The 13,213-nt window shown below is 53.5% G+C and overlaps 2 protein-coding genes and 2 pseudogenes across 2 annotated transcripts; 3 read left to right on the forward strand and 1 right to left on the reverse strand.

Annotated features, from left to right (window-relative positions):
- Positions 1–731: 731 nt before the first annotated feature.
- Positions 732–4,246, forward strand: UBE2C (ubiquitin conjugating enzyme E2 C). The gene is made up of 6 exons (XM_036322472.1): positions 732–906; positions 1,324–1,351; positions 2,062–2,148; positions 2,752–2,956; positions 3,289–3,348; positions 3,992–4,246. The coding sequence occupies exons 1-6, from the start codon at positions 806–808 to the stop codon at positions 4,048–4,050; spliced, it is 540 nt and encodes a 179-aa protein (XP_036178365.1). The 5' UTR covers positions 732–805; the 3' UTR covers positions 4,051–4,246.
- A 2,154-nt stretch (positions 4,247–6,400) lies between these two features.
- LOC118663108 lies at positions 6,401–6,682 on the forward strand (annotated as a pseudogene).
- Positions 6,683–6,833: 151 nt separating this feature from the next.
- LOC118663241 lies at positions 6,834–7,319 on the forward strand (annotated as a pseudogene).
- A 2,408-nt stretch (positions 7,320–9,727) lies between these two features.
- On the reverse strand, positions 9,728–12,682 carry TNNC2 (troponin C2, fast skeletal type). The gene is made up of 6 exons (XM_036323157.1): positions 12,560–12,682; positions 11,072–11,123; positions 10,785–10,928; positions 10,576–10,690; positions 10,312–10,448; positions 9,728–9,903 (listed from the first exon to the last, which is right to left on the reverse strand). The coding sequence occupies exons 1-6, from the start codon at positions 12,560–12,562 to the stop codon at positions 9,872–9,874; spliced, it is 483 nt and encodes a 160-aa protein (XP_036179050.1). The 5' UTR covers positions 12,563–12,682; the 3' UTR covers positions 9,728–9,871.
- Between the last annotated feature and the right edge of the window lie 531 nt (positions 12,683–13,213).

Consider the following 13,213-nt stretch of genomic DNA (forward strand, 5'->3'; position numbering starts at 1 on the left):
GGCCAGGTACCCTCTCCCACCCCAGGTTAGACCCAGGAAGGTCCTGCTTGCCCTTCTGCTTCATGAGATGACCCCGGGAATACCTTGCACACCTCCCTGTCCCTGTTTCTTATTTCTTCACCCAACTAAGGCATGGAAGTAGCAGAACATAAGGGGTGGCACCACGGTGGGTTCATGACAGACCAGAAGAAAATGCAGAGTGGCTTTCATTACCCCCATTTTATAGGCTAAAACACTAAATTATGTAGAAAGGCAGCATATGAACCTGTTTTCTAATAGGGAGTCCACTGCTAGAATGCCATCGGCCTCAAGTTGTTCCCCTCGCCATGGGCCCAGGACATAATGGGAGAGAGGCAGGGGTTCCGGGTTCCAGGAAGGGTACCAGGCAAGATTAGAGGCCCTCTCCCCGGTAGGGCTCAGGGCTGGTAGTGCTGGGAGTTGTGGCCTATAACCCTGCGATTGACCTAAAGGGGCACGTCCCACGTGGACTTTTTCTTAGCCCTTTAATGGTCGCCGTTTTCCAAAAGCCACCAATCCACTGCAGACTCGTTTTAATGGCAGCCTCCCCAGCCAATCGCCCGTCGGAATCAGGATTCCCGCGGCTCGGGAGTGGTGCGCTGGGGGGTGAGTCTAGCAGTTTCACCGTGACGGCTCTCGGAGCGCCCCATTGGCTGGATCAAACCCAAGCGAGTCTCTGATTGGCCAGCGCTGCCGGAGCATTCAATTCAAATGCGGGCGGGTGGGCCCGCAGCCCTGCAGTTACTGTCGAGTCCTCCGAGTTCGCGTCTCCGCCAACGCTGCCCGGATGGCCTCCCAAAACCGCGACCCAGCCGCCGCCAGCGTCGCCGCAGCTCGTAAAGGAGCCGAGCCCAGCGGGGGCGCCGCCCGGGGCCCGGTGGGCAAGAGGTGAGTGGTGCGGCGGGGAGGCCCGGCCTGGCACGCCCGGGCCGGTGGGCCCAGAGCGCAGGCTTCCGGGACCCGGTCGCCCCGGAACGACTGAAATATGGGAAGTTGGGGGGCACGCCAGGAGCTCGGGCCGCCCCTAGAGACCCCCCAAAGGAGGGTGGGAATTTCGAGGTCTGGGCACGGGAGGGACGCCAGAGGAGCAGTGGGGGCTCCGAGCGCTAGAACAGCGCCGGAGGAGCCGGAGAGCGGGGCTCGCCAGGCCTCCCGTGGGAGTGGGGGTGGGGGGTGCCACGAGCGGAGTCTCGCCGCAGCGAGGGCATCCTGGCAGCTCCTCCGGAGAGATGGCGGGGAGGGGATGGACCCGCTGAGCCCTGGCCCATCCGGACTCCCCGGTGACTCCAGACGCTCTGTCCGCAGGTTACAGCAGGAGCTGATGACCCTCATGGTGAGTGGCCGCCCGCCCGGATGCCCTGCCAGGTGGCCCACCTGCCACTTCGCACTCCTCCCTCAGTGGCCTCCTTCCCCACCTCACGCTCTTTGCTAGACACGGAGTGAAGGAAGGGGTAAAACAATGAGTACAGTCTGCTCCCTTCTGGGAACTAGCTCGTATACCTCACCGACACCTTTTTCCCAGCAGTCCCCACTCCCAACTCCATCTCCCCGCAATGACATTGTCTCTAAAATCGGTTCCCTGAAGCCCTAGGAGGCCTCGCCCTATTTCCCTGCCCTAAGCTTTAACCCCGCCCAGCTCTCCACCCTCCTCAGTGTGTCCACCCGCCCTTCCTGGAGATGCTTCCATCCTAGGGGTCCTTTCTCCACCTCGACCCTGCATATTCCACTCAAATCCTTGTATGTCTAGCTCCCTAGTCCAGCAGGCTCTGCACAGGTAGACCTGGCACTCAGTCCCACGGTGAATGGAATTCCCAGCAACCAACAAGGCTGGGTGCAGGGAGCCTTCTGCTCCCCTGCAAAACCCCTCCCTCCCCCTGTAACCCCCACACTCCTCCCCAGCGGGCATGCTCAGCCCGCAGGAGCCTAAGCCCTTGCTCAGGAAAGCCTGTCACTTTGGTCTGAAGGACTTATTTTGGATCAGAATGTGATGGGGTTAAGGGGTTTGCCCATTGTGTTATCCTGAGAGCTCTGTTTCCTCCCCAGACGTCTGGCGACAAAGGGATTTCTGCCTTCCCTGAATCAGACAATCTCTTCAAATGGGTGGGGACCATCCATGGAGCAGCTGGCACAGTGAGTGTGGGGTTGGGTAGGGGAGTGTGATGCTGGGTCTGGGGAGAGGTGGGAGGTGAAATCATGCGCCATATCTGCTTCCAGCCATTAGGCCTGCGGGGCTCGCCCCTGTGCTCTGAGCCTTCGGTCCTGGTCCCCCCTTCTGTACAGCAAGAAGGTGGCTTTAAAGTAAGGTTGTCCATCTTAGATTCTCAGGGGCCCAGACAGCAAGGAAAAGAATGGAGGACAAGTGAGGACTTTGGCCAGTGAGAGGGCACAAGTCTCATGACAGCAGCTTCCCGTTGCTGTTTCTCTGGTTTAAGAGAGGTCAGGACTTCAAATCTGCCCCAAATCTCCCAATTTTTACATGTTAGCAACTAATATTCTAATTGGACTAAAAAGCAAGCTGTGGTAACCCACAGGGCACCAATTTACAACCCTTGGACCAAAGGATCCCTGATGTCCCCACCAGATGAGAGAAATTACCAGAACCAGCATAGGAGTTTGTCTTCTGTCGAGTCCTAGAAAAGCTGAAAGGTCCTAGCGAGGTCTTTACGTGGGGCGTGGGCTGGAATAGGAGGTTCAGGGTGGCAAGCTTACTCCCGCCTCTTTCTCCAATGCCAGGTATATGAAGACTTGAGGTATAAACTCTCCCTAGAGTTCCCCAGTGGTTACCCGTACAACGCGCCCACGGTGAAATTCCTCACGCCCTGCTACCACCCCAACGTAGACACCCAGGGTAACATCTGCCTGGACATCCTAAAGGACAAGTGGTCTGCCCTGTATGACGTCAGGACCATCCTGCTCTCCATCCAGAGCCTGCTAGGAGGTGACTACTTTTTTTTTTTTTTTAATATATTTTATTGATTTTTTTACAGAGAGGAAGGGAGAGGGACAGAGAGTTAGAAACATCCATCAGCGGCCTCCTGCACACCTCCTACTGGGGATGTGCCCGCAACCAAGGTACATGCCCTTGACCGGAATCGAACCTGGGATTCTTCAGTCCACAGGCTGACACTCTAGCCACTGAGCCAAACTGGTCAGGGCTAGGAGGTGACTTCTAAGACTAGCCCTCCTCCCCCTGCAACCGGGGAACCTGTCAGGACTCCCCCAGGCAGCCTCGTCTACCCCCTTGACCAATCTTGTTCTCTTCACCCACAGAACCCAACATCGACAGCCCGTTGAACACACATGCTGCAGAGCTCTGGAAAAACCCCACAGGTGGGTCCTTCCCCTGCCACTGGGTGACCCCTCCCCAACCTTGAAAGTCTCCCTCAAACAAAAAGGATCTCGGTGACTTGGGAAGCCGTTCCTACCTCTGCCTTGGTGTTTCTGCTTTGCCTGCTTGATATAAAATCAGAAAATTGATGTGGGTTGAGGGACTTTAAAAAAAAATTTTAATACTCACCTAAGGATTTTTTTTTTTCATTGATTTTTCAGAGAGAGCAGAAAAGGGATGGGGGTGGGGGGGGACAGGGAGACAGAAAAACATCAATGTGAGAGAGACACATAGATGGGTTGCCTCCTGACGGGCTGGGTATCAAGCCTGCAGTCCAGGTACCTGCCTTTGACTGGGAATCTGAGACCCTTTGGTGCACAGGCCAACGCTCTTAACCACTGAGACCCTGGCCAGGGCAGGTTGAGGGGCCTTATAAATAGAAGGCAAAGCTTTGTGCAAATGACTTGATCACTAAGGCCCCCTAGTCCCCTCCCCAGTGTCACAGGAAGCAGAGTCCATCCAGGAGATCTGACTGGGTGGGCAACAGAGGGAGAATCTGTTCTGGGAACTCCCCAAATTCCACCCCCTTTGCATGCCTGCTGCCCTTCTCCCCATCACTCACCAAGATCTGCCTGTTCTCTTCAGCCTTCAAGAAGTACCTACAGGAAAACTACGCAAAGCAGGTCTCCAGCCAAGAGCCCTGACCTGGGCTGTCCAGCCTGTCTCCTTGTGCTGTCTTTTTACTTTTTCCTTGGATGGTCTGTCCTTGCCTTGATTTCTGTTTAGGACTCTGTCTTTAGCTGTGGTGTCATATTTGTTTTGTGTCTGTTTTTTTAAATTAAGTCTCTGGTTGAGCCCCTGTGATGAATATATTAAATAAATACATTTTGAATTTTGGGAGTGCTTTCTCTTTTTTTACAAGTTTCTGCCTTGTAATTACCCTAGAGTGGGGGCAGAGTCAGGCTCCTAGGATCTGGGCTCATGGCCCTGCTCCCTCTCCAGGGAGAAGCGTTTGTCCTTCAGGATGTCCAGGCTGTAGGGCCAAGCAGTGGAGTGACTAGGATTTGTTCCTTTGTGACCTTAGTTTATGTCTCTACATATATTTCCTCGTCTATAAAATGGGTGTCACAAAATGCCTATTTCTTTGGAGTTGTGACATGCACTAGGAATGTTAGTGACTATTGGGGCTGCCCTAGATGTGTTGCAGATGAGGCTGAACCAGTCTGGGGGTGGGGTGCAGAGGACCAGCCACCTACCTTATGACAGTAGATGTTCTGGCCCTGAAAAAGAAGGCTCAAGTCACCCCACAGCAAGCCCAGGATCTGGAGAGGCAGCCACAGAAAGCCCCTTCCCTGCCAGAGCACTCAGGACAGCTCCTGACTCACAGATGGCCCCCATGCTCCAAGGGGGCTCATTCCCCTCCAGCTCCTCTCTCCAGTGGCCCAGCCCCTCAGGCCATCCTTCCACTGGCCTATGGACCCCTGGCAGCTAGGACCCAGCAAAGGGGAGGAGGAGCTGAGGTGATGGATATGGCCCAGATCCTGCAAGAAGATCAAGAGGACAGAGCATCCGGTGTGCTCCAACATGGCCCAGGTCTCGGCCTCACCCAAACGGGTGAGCTCTGCCTGCAGCTGCTTGTGCAGGCCTGGGGCCTGGGGAGGAGGACAACAGGGAGGCCCTTCTGGCAGCACAGTTATCACCTGGAATTTGTTAGAAATGCACATTCTTAGCTCTCACCCACCCCTTTTCTTACTCCTGCTATCCCAGCCTCCTTTCTGCCCTCTAACCCCACCAAGCCACGTGTGAGAGTTGTCGGATCTGGTAGAACTTGGTGTCCTCACTCAGTTTCCTTATCTCTAAAATTGTGCTCCTAGCTCTTTAAAATACATTGTTATTGATTTCAGAGAAGAAGGAAGAGGGAAAAATAGAAACAAATGATGAGAGAGAATCAATTGGCTGCCTCCTGCACGCCCCCCACTGGGGATCGAGCCCACAACCCGGGCATATGCCTTTGACCAAGAATCAACTGGTGACCTCTTGGTTCCTGGGTTCCACTCAACCACGGAGCCAGGCCTGGCTGGGCCAAATGCAAATTTTTATTTAGTTGGTCTGGAGTAAGGCTTGAGCGTCTACATTTCTCATCAGTTCCCAAGTGCTGCCATTGCTGTGGTCTAGCTCAGAGTATAGAGCAGTATTCTCCAGGAGTCTTGGCAGCACAGTTATCACCTGGAATTTGTTAGAAATACAAATTCTTGGCCCCAACAATCTCTCCTGGTGATTCTAATGCTCTCCAACTAGCAAATCACTCGGTTAGAGGATGTCTGAGAAGAGCGGAGCTCAGAACCTGGCACTAAGATGGTCCTTAGTCAATGCTGGCCAAGGTGTGTGTATTTTTTAAAATGTTTTGATCCTCACCTGAGAGCATGTTGAGAGAGAAAGATGAAGAGAGAGAGAGAGAGAGAGAGAGAGAGAAAGAGAGAAAAACAGCTGTATGTGCCTCAACCAGGGATTGAACCCCAACCCAGGTATGTGCCCTGACTGGAATCAAACCAGCAACTTTTTGGCACTCAACCCAATGAGCCATTCAGCTGAGCAAGGTGGACATATTTTTGCCTGCCTTGGGAAGCCTCCCCATCTGGTGCTTGATTACCGTGTTTGGTTCCCCAGATGGTCACGTGGCCTTACCTTGCGACAGTCACAAGGACCCCGCTCTACACTGTAGTTCAGGACCAATCAGTGTTCTCTGGAATTATCACTAGAAGAAAGTGAAATTATTTCACCTATTAGGTTGCTAAAAGAGGAGGGACCCAGCCGGAGTTGCTGGTGGAGACCGCTGCAGATGCAAGAAAACCAAGCAGAGACAAAGACCTGAGAGATGGAGAGAGGTGACATTGAGACTCTAGCCTCCAGCTCATACCCTGGCATCTCAGTTACATGAACCAACAAATCCCTTTTTGGTGTAAGTCAGTTTGATTTAGATTGTTTACACTTTCAACAAGAAGCCTAGTACAGTTAGTCCAGGTATATTGACCTTTTGGCTCTTTGAGCAGCACCATGGCAGTGAGAAAGAACAAGTGCCTTACAAAAGGCGGCAAGAAGTTTGCAGCCAAGAAGAAAATGGCTGCTTGATTTTCTAAGAAAGATTGGTATGATGTGAAACACCAGCTATATTCAATATAAGAAATATTGGAAAAACACTAGTCAGGAGAATTCAAGGAACCAAAATCACATCTGATGGTCTCAAGGTCCATGTTTTTGAAGTGAGCCTAGCTCAGTGGTCGGCAAACTCATAAGTCAACAGAGCCAAATATCAACAGTACAACGATTGAAATTTCTTTTGAGAGCCAAATTTTTTAAACTTAAATTATATAGGTAGGTACACTGTTATTAACTTAATTAGGGTACTTGTAAGGCTTAGGAAGAGCCACACTCAAGGGGCCAAAGAGCCGCAGTTTGCCGACCACTGATCAGCTAGGCCCTACCTGATCTACAGAATGATGAAGTTGCATTTTAAAAATTCAAGCTAATTACTGAGGATGTGCAGGGCAAAGACTACCTAACTAATTTCCATGGCATGGATCTTACCTGTGACAAAATGTGCTCCATGGTCAAAAATGGCAGACCATGATTGAAGCCCATGTTGATGTCAAGACTACTGATGGTTATTTGCTCCATCTATTCAGTATTGGTTTTACTAAAGAATGCAAAGTCATACTAGGAAGCCTCTTACAAGAGCTCAGCATTAACAGGTCTGCCAAATCCAGAAGATGCTGGAAATCATGACCGGAGAGATGCAGACAAATGACTTGAAAAAAGTGGTCAATAAATTGATCCCAGATAGTATTGGAAAAGACAGACAAGCCTTGTCAGTCTATTTGTCCGCTCCATGATGTCTGTTAGAAAAGTAAAAATGCTGAAGAAGCCCAAGTTTGAACTGGTAAAACTCATGAAGATTAATGGTGAAGTGAGCTGATGTATTTGAACCCCAAGTCCAAGAAGCTGTTTAAAATACAGAATCCAGATTTTTTATGATGACAAAATAAAAAATCCTATTTGTGATACTTTTTAATAAAAAGTAGGACTATTGCCCTAGCCGGTTTGGCTCAGTGGATGGAGAGTCCGCCTGCGGACTGAAGGGTCCCAGGTTCAATTCCGGTCGGGGGCATGTGCCTTGGTTGCAGGCACATCCCCAGTGCAGGGTGTGCGGGAGGCAGATGATCAATATTTCTGACTCTCTGTCTTTTTCCCTCTCTGTAAAAAATCAATAAAATATATTTTTCAAAATTTTTTTAAAAAGTATGACTATTATTATTCCTATTCACTTCATACAGTTGAGTGCCTACATGGTAAAGGCCATATGCTTGGGAACGAGAACTCAGGGAAAAGAATGCAGTCCTGACCTTGGCTGGCTTAGCACAGTGGTTAGAGTGTCAGCCTGAGGCCCAGAGAGTCCCAGGTTCGATTCCTGGTCAAGGGCATGTACTTGGATTCAGGTTTGATCCCCGAGCTTCTCTCAGGAGGCAACCAATCAAGGAGTCTCTCTCACATCGATGTTTCTCTCTCTCTCTCTCACCCCTTCTTTTCCACTCTCTAGGAATCAATGAAAAAATATCCCTGGTTGAGGATTAACAACAAAAAAGGCCCCGCCCATGTGTCTCAGTAGGTGAGTGTCCTCAGGGCACATGCCTGGTGCAGGCTGATCAATGATCCTCTCATCATTGATGTTTCTCCTTCTTCCTTCCTTTCTCTGAAATCAATAAAAAAATATATATGTTTAAAAGACTCAACAACAACAACAAAGACTCAACCAATTAATAAGTGGAACAACAAATCAATGTTTCTCTCTCTTCCTCCCTTCCTCTCTAAAATCAATTCAAAAAAATGGAGATAGTTAGATCATGTGCCTCAGGGGTTGTGTGAATAAATGAGACAATGCCTGCAAGGCACAGAGCCCTGCATACAGTAGGCACCAATCCTGATGATTATAACCCCCAGTACTGATCCTGAGTGAAATAATAACTGGGAAACATGAATGGGAGGTGAGAACACAAAGAAGTTGGAGAGGGAGGGCTGTAGCAATGAGGAGCAGTGGAGTTCAATGTTTCAAAAATGATGAGCCAGAGCATTTGAGGTCTTGCTTCCTGGCAATTGTCATCAGTTTGGCTCAAATAAACTCATAAAAAAAAAAAAAAAACTCTCTCTCAGAAAAAAGAAAAGAATGATGATAATGATATTAATAATACTATTTATTAAACACTGAAACTATGTGCCAGCACTTTGCATACATTAACTCGTTCTCACAACCCTGAGAGGTAAGTACCATCATTATCCCCATTTTACAGGTTAGGAAACTGAAGCAGAGTGGTTTAATTTGTCTCCAGCAGTGGGGATTCAAACGCAGGTCACCTGGCTAAAGCTAAGCCACCACTGCACTTGATTAGCTGTGACCTGGTGCCTGCTATAATTGGGTTATGTACAAAGAACTATGGAAGCTAGCTTACAGCCAATGAGGGCAGGTATCAAAGGAAGGGAGGATGGTATCTGAGCTGGATCTTGGTATCTTGGAGATGATATCTGAACTGGGTTGAAGAATTTGCCAGACTTATTAGAGGAGGAAGGGCATTCCAAAGAAGGAAAACAGCATGTGCAAAGGCCAAAGGCTTGGAAGTGCACCCCCACTGTCCATAGCAGGAATGAGAAATTGCCCAGGGTGGCTGGAGCCCACGTGGAAAAAAGCAGCTGTGGGAAGCAAGGGACAGAGGGAGGGGAAGGAATTTGGATTTGATTCTAGAAGCAATGGGGAGCCTTGAAGTCCTTTCCACCGGGGAGTGGCCAGGCCAGATCTCATTTTAGCTAGATCATGCTGATGGCCCTCTGTTGAACGCACTGGAGGGGCCCGAGAGCTGGGGGACCAGGAGGAGGCAGGGATCCAGGGTGGAGATGGATGATGAGGTCAGACCCTCCTTCCTGGCTGAGTCCCCACCCTCCCTTGCCATCACCAGTAGACCTAGAAGCGCTCAGAACAGACCAAGTGGAACAGGTCAAGCGGGAATAAGGCTGCCTGGGATGGATGGAAACCCCACTCCCCGACTCCCAGCCCGGTGGCCTGCGCCAAAGAAAGAAGGAACAGTGGGGAGTGAAAGTGTCAACACTCCACCCCGCCCCCAATCCAGCCTCCAGCCCCGCCTTCACCCGCGGACCGCAGCTCATCCTGACTCAGATCGAAACCCCCGCAGCCTCCCCCTTGCGCCGAGGCAACAAGGCCGCCGAGGTGCCCACGCCCAGCGCCAGCTGCGGGTGGCCGGCCGCGACCTTGCCCAGCGCGCCCAGCCAGGCGGCCCCTGACACCCGCTCCTCGGTCCTCCCCTCACTCAGGCCACGCGCTTTGCAACGTTTGCTTTTATTCCTTCCAGAAGGGGATCCGAGAAGGGGCCGCGCCACGCTCTCGGACAGGGATGACACCGTGTGGGGGAGAGCACCTACGTCCGAGGGCCGCGCGGTCTCGGCGGAGCGAGGGCCGACCTCTTACTGCACGCCCTCCATCATCTTCAGGAACTCTGCGGGAGGGGGAGGAACAGACGTCAGGGGTGCCCTCAGGGCAAGGAGCCTGCGCCGGGGTGCAGCGTCAGGCCACGCCGGGGGCGGGGGGTACCTTGGAGTGGAAGCGATGAATTTAAGGAAACCCGCCGCGGTCCCTACGCCCGAGGGGAGGAACGCGGACAAGCTCCGCCCCGCCCCAAGGCTGCCCCGCGCTGCGCCCCGCCCCCGACGCTTCCGCGCGGCTCGGACCCCGCCCTCACTCCCCCAGGTGCGTGGGCCCCGCCCCCACGCCCCGCACGGCTCCGACCCCGCCCCCACGCCCTCACGTGGCTCGGGCCACGCCCCACGCCCACCCATTGCTTTGGCCCCGCCCCCACGCCCTTCCGTGGCTCGGGTCCTGCCCCCCACGCTCTCGGGGCCCAGACCGTCGAAGTCGATGCGGCCGTCGTTGTTCTTGTCGCCGTCTTTCATCAGGGACTCGATCTCCTCCTCGGTCACGTGCTCCCCTGAGGCCCTGAAGATCTCCGCCAGCTCCTCCGCGTCAATGTAGCCGTCGGCGTTCCTGGGGGCGGAGCCGGAGGGTGGGCTCAGGGCCGGCGGCGCTCGCCCCGCCCCCGAAGTGGGCCCCCTCCCGGACCCTCACCCGGAGAACCTCCCCTTCCTGTCGCCGGACGAGGTCCCCAGCGCACCTGTCAAAGATGCGGAAGCACTCGGCCAGCTCCTCCTCGCTCTTGCCCTTCGCGTCCTCTTTCATCTGGCGCACCATCATGACCAAGAACTCCTCGAAGTCGATGGTGCCGCTGCCTGCGGGGCGCAGGGGCGCGTGAGCCCGAGTCCCCCGGGGGTGCTCGCCTCGCCCCAGCACCCTGGCGCCCTGCTCAGAGGGCTCCGCGCTCACCGTCCTCGTCCACCTCCTCGATGATGGCGTCCAGCTCCTCTTTGGTGGGCGTTTGGCCCAGCATCCTCATCACGGTGCCCAACTCCTTGACGCTGATGTCCCCGCCGCCATCGGCGTCAAACATGTCAAAGGCGGCCTTGAACTCTGCGAAGGGAAGGGAGGCAGAGGGCTGAAGTGAGCCAGCCTCGCATCTACCACCCTCCCACCCCCGGGGGAACCAAACGCCCCCAGTACACATCACCCCCACAGACAGACAGACGGCCGGACAGCCTGCCCGCCCCACTCACCAGCGATCATCTCCTCGCTGAGGTAGGACCGGGCCTCAGCCTGCTGGTCGGTCTGCAGGAGACACGGAGTCAGAGGTGCAGTCTTGCCTTAACCCGGCCCCCTCGACCCCCACCTGTTGGAGCGCCCTCGGTCCTCCAGGAGAACAGCTCCAAACCCGCCACCCCTCCTGCCGCTCCCACAGCCCCAGCCGGTCTGGAGAGCTAGAGAGGGAACAGATTGTGCCCAAGGCTTTCGCACTTGTCAGCCGGAGGTCAGGTCAGCAGCCCCCCAGTCACCGTGGGCAAGTTACCTAATGTCCCCTCGTCCCCTCAACTCTTCTCAAAACCTTTTCAGGGATGAAATGGAATCAGGGCTGTGAAAGGACCTTATAAAATGGACCCCATTCCAGCAAGATGTTCCCATTTTCCCAGCTCCTAACAGTGCCTAGTACTTGAATAGGTGCTCAGTAAACGTTCTCAAGTCAGTAACGCAGCACCAAGTTACCCAGCACCTACTAAGCGTCAAGCCCATACACCAGGCACTGGGACCACCGAGCAGAGTCAGACACATCAATCCTCCCCCTCCGGGAACTTGCAGAGATGGAGATTTTAAGTGTCCTTCATATGGTGCAGTCACAGAAGTAAATGCCATTCATGGGGGGCAGAACATGATGGGAGCCTTGTGGGGGTGAAAATTATATTTGGGGGGCGGTTCTGATCACATCTAGACAAGGCATTTTTGTAGGGGCTTTGGGCTGCAGCTGGTGGTGGTGAAGGGCAGAAGCAACCACGATCTACACCTCAATGGGTGCTGGCCCTCGTCCTTGCCACCCACCCTCCTTCCCTCCTTGCCCATGCCATAATTTTAGTCTGGCCAGGGCAACAGCAGCTGGCCTCCAGCGTTTAGTTACTCCTTGAAGTGCAGTGGGGAGGGGGATCTCAGAGGAAGGTGATGGCTCCAAGTCAGAACCCCTCTCTGGGAGGCTGAGGTCTCCCTAACTCTGGTCTGACCTCTCTGCCTCTCCTCATCATATTGGAGTTCTTGGGTCCCTGCACCTGAGCTGGCTCAAGGCCCCGCAGGGCTCCCATCTCCAGAGGAGCCTCTGTCTCACTGGCCATGGGAGAGCTTGGCCAGGCTTCCAGCAAGTCCTGGCCACCAGTTTCTAGAATGACTCACTCTGGCCCTTGGGGTCTCCATCTCTACCTCGCTAAGGTAGACACCAGCTGAGACACATACACCCCTCACAGTTCTGTGGCCAACATGCTGGAAGTATCAGAAGGTCTGAGGGAATTGGCAAGCCTTAAGAATCAATGCCTACCACATCCCAGCCCTGCCCTTTCGAGAGAAGTCCAAGGCTTTCTTCCCAGGCTTCCTCCTGGGTTTTAGGAACCATCATGTTCCATCTTCAAAGGTCCAAGTTACTGCGCCACAGAGCACCCAGATCTGGCCTGAACGAGGCCCAGAAATGCTCCAGCAAGCAAAGGGATGAAGTCCCTTCTTGTCCTTACCATGGTTGCTATTCACAGGGACTCCTCTGCTGCAGGCCACTGCCTCTGTACTCCACCACCCAAAGATGTTCTGGCCTATTCCAGCCCCTGGGATTTATAGGGGCCCCCTCTCCTCCCACCTCCTTGCTCCCCAGGAATGGATGTCCTAGCCAATCAGATCCTGGGGTCAGAGAGCTCCCCCTCCTTCCAGTATCCTAGCCCATTACCTAATTTAGCCAAGGGCCCTTGCAGAGAAATTGAAGCCTCAGAGCAGGTGCCAGGCCTTGACATCCTAGATTCCTGTGAGGAGAACCCGCCCTGCTCCACCGCCTTAGCGACCTCCCTTCAAGAAATACTCTTGCTCCAAGACGGGTAAGGACAATCAGAGTAGAGAAAAGTGAGGGTACACGTAGGATGGGGCAAGCACCAGCCTTGAAGTCCAAAACCCAGTGCTGCCCTGAGCTTCAGTTTCCTTATCTGTGAGGTGGGGCTCGTCATAACCTCCCTCAGAGAGACTGTGGCATATGAGAGCCTGGGTATAAATCACCTAGCTTGCGCCAGTTACATAGGATTCGGGCTTGGCAAGTGGAATGTCTTGTCTTTGAACCATGGTAAGGGGCAGAGGGCAGGAGGAGGGGGAAATGACAGTTATTGAACCTCTCCGACATCCCACAG

Source organism: Myotis myotis, unplaced genomic scaffold, assembly GCF_014108235.1.
Source record: "Myotis myotis isolate mMyoMyo1 unplaced genomic scaffold, mMyoMyo1.p scaffold_m19_p_9, whole genome shotgun sequence".
NCBI lineage: Eukaryota > Metazoa > Chordata > Mammalia > Chiroptera > Vespertilionidae > Myotis > Myotis myotis.

Excerpts from the sequence above, each read along its gene's own strand:
- UBE2C (XM_036322472.1), top strand. The coding sequence starts at position 806 with ATGGCCTCCCAAAACCGCGACCCAGCCGCCGCCAGCGTCGCCGCAGCT. Across the intron at positions 2,149-2,751 it reads TCCATGGAGCAGCTGGCACA|GTATATGAAGACTTGAGGTA; the intron begins GTGAGTGTGGGG and ends CTCCAATGCCAG. Across the intron at positions 3,349-3,991 it reads GCTCTGGAAAAACCCCACAG|CCTTCAAGAAGTACCTACAG; the intron begins GTGGGTCCTTCC and ends TGTTCTCTTCAG.
- TNNC2 (XM_036323157.1), bottom strand. Across the intron at positions 10,929-11,071 it reads CAGCGAGGAGATGATCGCTG|AGTTCAAGGCCGCCTTTGAC; the intron begins GTGAGTGGGGCG and ends TTCCCTTCGCAG. Across the intron at positions 10,691-10,784 it reads CGAGGAGGTGGACGAGGACG|GCAGCGGCACCATCGACTTC; the intron begins GTGAGCGCGGAG and ends TGCGCCCCGCAG.